At 39.0% G+C, this 7,228-nt stretch overlaps 1 protein-coding gene across 1 annotated transcript in view; it reads left to right on the forward strand.

Moving 5' to 3' along the window:
- The window catches only part of LOC101569463 (cholesterol 7-alpha-monooxygenase), a 38,614-nt gene extending 33,200 nt beyond the window's left edge, over window positions 1-5,414 (forward strand). The window contains exons 5-7 of the mRNA XM_023717686.1: window positions 866-1,048; window positions 2,788-2,963; window positions 3,453-5,414. Coding sequence (XP_023573454.1) covers window positions 866-1,048; window positions 2,788-2,963; window positions 3,453-3,764 — 671 coding nt within the window. The 3' untranslated portion in view covers window positions 3,765-5,414. The remainder of the gene's footprint in view (window positions 1-865; window positions 1,049-2,787; window positions 2,964-3,452) is intronic.
- Window positions 5,415-7,228: the final 1,814 nt, after the last annotated feature.

Below are 7,228 nucleotides of genomic sequence, written 5' to 3' on the forward strand. Positions count from 1 at the left end.
GGGCGACCCCAGTGGCCCCGGCCGCTGGCCTTTGCTCTCACCCGCGAGGGTCATCCCGGAACGAACTTCAGCCTGTAGTCATGAACATAGTTTAAGTGACTTGAATGTAATAATCAGGGCAGTGATTGTGCCCTTTCGCGTGTACTCTCATGGTTTGAGGTTTCCCTCGATAATCACAGTCTCAACCATTTATTTGATCAGAATAAATTCCTGTATTTATAGTATGGTTACAACATCAATTTAATGTCATGTAAGCAAGCCTAGCTTAAGAAGGCCACACAAATACTTTCCAAACATTTCAGGGACTCAGTTTGCTGTACTTTCATAATATAGATCCTGACTGTGGCACTGAGGCTTCGAGCAACTTCCACGCGCTAACATCAGTAGCTTTTATTTTATTTACAGTTCAAACGAAAAAATGGGGTCAGGAATATAGGTCAGTGGCACATCTCCTGCCTGGCAAGCACAGAGCCCGATTTCAATTCCCAGAACTAAAAACAAAACAAAACAAAACAAGTTCTGCCTGTGATCATGGTATGAATTTTAAGAGTAAATTTAAATTTCCCTTTGGATACCCTGTAATTCTTGTTGTAGATACAGTTTACTTTGTAATGTTTTTCATTTGACTGCTTAATGCTTACTTAGAATTACCTATTAATAGATATCTATTATCTATTATAATACCTATTAGTATGACCAGAATTTTATTTAGCAAAATCCTTCAAGACAGCTCTTGCTAAAACTGAAGGCAAAAGCATTACAAATAAGAGTACAAGGGATGGGAATGCCCCTTGTCAGCCTCCCTATTAGCTTGGCCACTTTGTTAAAATAAGAGAAAATGCCTATTTGCTTGCAGATCTCTGAGTATGGAAAACTTACTCTCTTGGCATCTTTTCTTTCCTCTTAATTTTCTACAGGAGTCCTGAAGCAAAGAAAGCGGCTGCTGAAGAAGTGAATAAGGCCTTAGAGAATGCTGGACAACAACGCAGCTTTGAGAGCAAACCTATTCATTTGAATCAAGTGCAGCTGAACGACCTGCCGGTTCTAGGTGCGCTTGCTTTCCGCATTTCATCCATTGTGCCTACTAACAGAAGCCCTTACATGTGTGTCATGCACTTATGGATTCAAGAAATTATGCTAACGTGATTTGGCTCTCTTCATCCTCAGAGATCCTGTGACTAAGGGCTGTTACTGTTTCTGTATGCCAAGTAAGAAAACAGGCACCCAGAAGCTAAGGTGCCTGGGGTGACAGTGGGACCTACGGCAGCATCAGTCTGGGACTCTTGATTCTCTGCTTTCAGCTCCACACTGTGCGCTGTCTCCCTTTCCATTAATTTACAGTTGAAAGTAGCACACAGTTTATTTCTATGAAATATAGTGGGTGTGAGAAGGACCATGAATCTCAATTAGCTATGTAGGTTGGGCAGTGAGATGGGAGGTTTTTTTGGGCTGCTTTTGCTTTTTCTATTTTATAGAAATACAAACATACTGTATGTTTATAGTGTGAAACTTGCTTTTTATAATTTTTTTTAAAGGGAAAGAACCCAACCCATGCTTTTTGAGGCAAATTTTCTTACTGGAAGGGATGGGAATGTCCCAGGAAGCTTGGGTGATGGATTTCAGACACTTCTCTTCTGGGCCTTTACTGTTCTCACTTGCAAATGGAGTGATGACCTGTGAGTTGTATGTAATGCTATGATGACCACATAAAAAATGATAGTTAAGGAATAGAAGGTGCAAGTCAGGCTGGATGCCTCATGAGAGCTCTGTGTTCTTAAGTGGCTTTGGTGTTTGTTTATGCTTTTGTTTTGCTCTTGTTTGGGGGTCTCCTTGTGCCTCTGCCCGTCATCAAGGCATTGCCATACAGCCTCAGGTATTGTACAGATAAAGACGAGGGCTTGATAATGCTAACTTGAACCTGCATGAGACATCCTGAAAATCATTCCTGTATGGAAATAATAGCACTATATTAAAGCTGAAAATTGGTAAAAAGATAGTTCACATAAAAATTTGTTACTGATTTTTCCAATTTTGCCAGCTGTTGAATATCATGTAGAAATAAGATAATTGCCAGGCTTGGTGCTACACATCTATAATCCCAGCACTCTGGACACTGAAGCAGAAGGATCACTGGTTGAGGCCAGCCTGTGCTCCATAATGAGCTCAAGATCAGCCTGAATGACGTAGTGAGATCCTGTCTCAAACCAAAAAGAAGATAAAAGGATTATTTTCAAGTAAAATGATGAAAGTACAGTTCTCATTTTTAAAAAGGTTTATTTATTTATTTATTTGGTACAGGGACTTGCTTCCCAGCTTGGGCTTATACTGATCCTTCTGTTTCAGCCTGCCCAGGGCTGGGATTACAGGAGTGTACCACCATGCTCTGTTTCAGTGGCTGGCATGGCATGTGGTATCTGGAATCGAACCCAGGTCGTTGTGCTTGCCAGGCAGGTGCTTAGACTGCCGAGCTATCTCTGAGTCCTGGAAGTGTCATTCCCATTAATATACCAGATCATATCTTTGTCAGTTATCGTTAATTTAGATGATCAGTTAAAAATAAGGCCAGACAAAGTTGAATCATTCATAACAGTATAATGATAACAGGAAGAAAGTTTGAGAAGCTTCTGTCTGGTCAGCTTTCTAGTTTCTGTTAGTCTTTGTGTTATGAGCTGCCGAAGCACTCCAGACGCTTCATTATGTGACTTGACATGTTTAAATTGTTCTCTTTTTCATCCTTCTTTGAATTCTTTCATTTCTTTCTTTTTTTCTTTCCTTGAAAATACTTAGATAGTATCATCAAAGAGGCTCTGCGGCTTTCCAGCGCCTCCCTGAACATCCGGACAGCCAAGGAGGATTTTACTTTGCACCTTGAGGATGGTTCCTACAACATCCGAAAAGATGACATCATAGCTCTGTATCCACAGTTGATGCATTTAGATCCAGAGATCTACCCTGACCCTTTGGTAAGTGACTTCTGGGTAGAGTTTAGTGCCCAGGTGATGTCAGCTCAGGTCTCCCTAAGAAGGGCATTCATAGTTGTAGAATTAATTTGATTATTGAGGCCACAGAAGTTGTCCCCTTAATTATGTCAAATATTCAGAGATTAGGGAAAATTTGGTAGTGGTCTGAATTTTTAATTTTTAGTTATAATACTTGTCACCCCTCTCTTGACTGAGGGACTCATTACCAGACAGAAGAGAAGATTCTGAAAGCTGTCTTGGTCCAGTAGTTCTCCTTAAGTGCTCCTATCCCATACTACTCTCCCATTCAGTGTAGGGTATTTGCTGTACCACTGATGTGACCTTGAAATACTTAAATTGTTCTCCTTTTCATCCATACTACTGATGGAGTGAGTAAAAAAGAAAATTACTCTTCCAGCTCTCAGGTTAACAAAGGGATAAATTCCTTTCAAAGTAGCTTATAGACTTATTTTCTTTGTATTTGTATTGCAGACTTTTAAATATGATCGATACCTAGATGAAAACAGGAAAACAAAGACCACCTTCTACAGCAATGGAATCAAGTTGAAGTACTACTACATGCCTTTTGGGTCAGGAGCTACCATATGTCCTGGAAGATTATTTGCTATCCAAGAAATCAAGCAGTTTTTGATCTTGATGCTTTTGTATTTTGAACTGGAGCTCGTGGAGAGTCAAATTAAATGCCCCCCTTTAGACCAGTCCCGTGCAGGCTTGGGCATTTTACCACCATTAAATGACATTGAGTTTAGATATAAGCCCAGACACGTTTCAACATGTGGGTAGAGAGAGGCACTAGGTGATGTTACAGGACTACTGTGTCACAATGCTTTGCAGTCCCTTTGAGCAGATGTGCCCAGAGGTGAGGAAGGGTCCAGTATGCTTGGTTCTTCTCGCTGATACTTGCTTGCTCATCTAGCATTTTATTAGGTTTCCAGATGCGCTCAGGCTGTGCTAGTGAAAGAGCTAATTTCCAGGAGCACAATAATTTGTTCTTACTTGCATGAGGCAGTGGATGTTCTTATACCTGAGGACTGAAATTCTTTACTTTCAGTGAAAAATGCATTTTTTTTCTCAAAATGAAGATACTCCAAATGGCAAAATTTTTTTCCTAAGGAAATTTATTTTTATAAAAATCAACAATTTTATGAAAAAGATTCAAGTTCACGTTTTAGTGAAAAGGCATTATTTTTGACTAACTGGAAATCTTCAGGTAGGAACATATTAGCAAAGATATTTTAAAGGATTATATTATACCTTTTATTAAAATCATAAAAGAATTCTCCATATTCAGTATTTAGGATTTGTTACATGATGCTCTTGGTGTCCAGAAAATACTAACGGTGGTCCTGATAGCTTCCCTTTATTTTTGAATTTATGGCTGCTGGAAACTGTTACAGCAGGCTTCAGCTGTTTTATTTGTACCTTGATTGCATATTAGTAGAAGTATTTTTCGGAGACTAAAAATGCACTTTTTCTGTCATTGGTAAATGTGCATCAGTGAAAAGAATGTGGCTCTTCTGTGATACATTTTAAAGTTAAAATGGGATAAAAATGACCATTTAAAAGTTTTGGTCACGAAATACTGAATTTACTAAGCACAGCTTGATATTATGCTTTATTTAAATATCTGTTATTTCCAAACAACTGGCAGTTAAGGAAAAATAAGACTAATAGTGTTTAAATGCTGTGTATAATGCTTTGATAAAATTTCAAGCATTAAAGTTATCAGCTTTGCTATTTTTATTAATATTTCATATGTATTTATATGTAAATTATATTTAACTTTTCTTGTACTATGTTAAAATACTGTAACATCTGGTAATGTTGAAATTATTCCACGTATGCATGTGGTATGCATGTGTGTTGTAAACCTTGAAGTATTTAGAATACTTACAATGTTTGCCTACTGATAAAATTCAGAAATTCATTCAAAATATTTACATTTCCAAATATTAAAAAAAAAAATTCAGGCCAGGTGTGGTGGCGCACACCTTTAATCCCAGCACTGGGGAGGCAGGAGGATTGCTGTGAGTTTGACATTAGCTTGGGCTACTTAGTTCAACGCCAGGTTGAACTGCATAGAGAGACATTGTCACTATTAAAAGTATTAATTCACTCAAAAATCTCTCACATTACATGAAATCACTTAATTTTTTTTTTGAAGGCTGGGGATTGAACCTAGAGCTTTGTATATGGTGGACAAGTATTCTACCATTGAATTATGTCCCCAGCTGTCCTTAATTATTTTTTTAATACCATTTCGTACTACTATGAAGTTATCTCTTCTGTAGGTTACTTTTCATATCAATAAAGTTAAACTCACTAACATAAGGTTAATACCAATAAAATTCTGTTTTATAGCAACCAGAAATTGAACCTGGAACTGAATTTCTAATGCAATTTTCTAATAAACTTTATCCCAATGCATTCATATATCTTTGTACATCTATTCTTCATAACAGAGGTTGTCAATTGCTAGCCTGTTGACCAAAAATGCCCTTCTCCCTGTTTTTATATAGCCTGAAAGCTAATAATGGTTTTTACCTTACTGCATGTTGAAAAATAGCCTCAAAAGAATAATCCTAATCCACAGTACGTGAAAAGCACACCAAGTGCAGCACACACACGTAATTGACGTTTTCTCGGAGCAGGACTTCCCGGCGGTCTGCGCCGCCTCTGTGGGTGATGTGGGTACTTCACTGCAAAGGTTATCCATGACAGAGACTGCAGAGATGCAGAGCATAAATTATTTAAAGTCTGGTCCTTCGCAGGAAGCATTTGCCAAGTCCTGTTGCACAGCAATCTCCAAACCTATTTTTACTTCTGAAAATGCGATAGTATATGAATTTTTGAAAAGCATGTGAAGGGATGTATGTTAAAAGCTGTAAGTACGAAGACTAAATCATTCCAATTAGGAGAGTTATCTTTAACATTAAACTCACTCCCTATATTGAAAATTTTTAGTAATGTGTTGTAAAATTAAGTAGACCTAGAGGGGCTTAATGATGAATTCATTCACACTGCTGTGGCCTGGCTGCGTACTCGCCACATCACGTTTCCTCATCTTGAGGCTTAGCTCCACGTTACAGGGAAGAACATGGGACCACACAAAAGCATGGCATGGCCCAAGGTCACAGAGCTGTAACTCCTGGAAGAATATTAGGACCCAAGCATTGTTCTTAGGGTTGAGGCCAGATATTTTGGAGGCGGTGGGGTTAAGGTGACAACCTTGGTCTCATCACTAGCTAATGCACACAACGTTGCCTGCCTGCCTTCATCATATGACTAATGTAATTCAGAGGCTTAGACCTATGTGAGGCCACACTAGTAGGGCTAGACTGTTGAAATGCACCGAGTCTAAGTTCTCATTTTACTTAGAAACTGATGTTTGGTGGGGAAAACGTGCTCTATAATTTTCTGTGCAAACCTTAAAACGAGAATCACTTGTTTCTTACCAAATTCCTCAGGGATAACTCCCCCCTTGATGTTTAGCAAGATTAACATTGAGAAACCGCTAAAGCACTGGCTGGGTGCACCACTGTCACCTGGAGTCACCAGTTGTCACTGTGGTTACATTCGCTTTCACTCTGAAAGGTTGTTCTAAGTGATTTTGGCCAGGGCTTTCACTTACAATTTATTGTCCTTTTGAATTGCTAATGCAAAGTTTTAATCTGGCTTCTCTGACCATTTGGAGAAGAGGAAAGGGTAAAGGGTCCCAAGAGGAAGGTGATGGGCCTTTGGTTATCACTTCCCTACTATCACCAACTAGATATCTAAGTACAAACTGTTTTTACCTCTTCTGGAAAAAAAAAAAAATCATTTAAACTGGAAGAAAAATCTGTTTTAAAACATGAAAATACATACAGGTAGGGAAATACACAGGGAAAGATACTTTTGTTTACTTTTCCTTTGAGTTCGTTAGTGAGGAAAATGGTTAGGAGGAAGGTCAGGGACCTTCAGTCATTATGGGCCCCGGCACTAGGTGCCCCAAGCAGTGGCTCTGTATGGGGTGCGGTGCTGATGTCCCCGAGGAGGAAAAGCAGCTGTTCTAAGAGTGCTGTAGCCCCTGAAACATGACCAGAATGCAGTCAGTGGAAACCTGGTTTTTCAGAAACCTGGCTGTTTTTAAATTCACTGGGTGTTTTAAAAATGGTACCAATAAAATTTTATTTTATTCAACTTTATAGCCCATTAAAGCTCCTAATTGTGGGGCCGGGGAGATGGCTCAGTAGATAAGCGCTTGACTG

Source organism: Octodon degus, unplaced genomic scaffold (genome assembly GCF_000260255.1).
Source record: "Octodon degus isolate 3935 unplaced genomic scaffold, OctDeg1.0 scaffold00054, whole genome shotgun sequence".
NCBI classification, from domain to species: Eukaryota; Metazoa; Chordata; class Mammalia; order Rodentia; family Octodontidae; genus Octodon; species Octodon degus.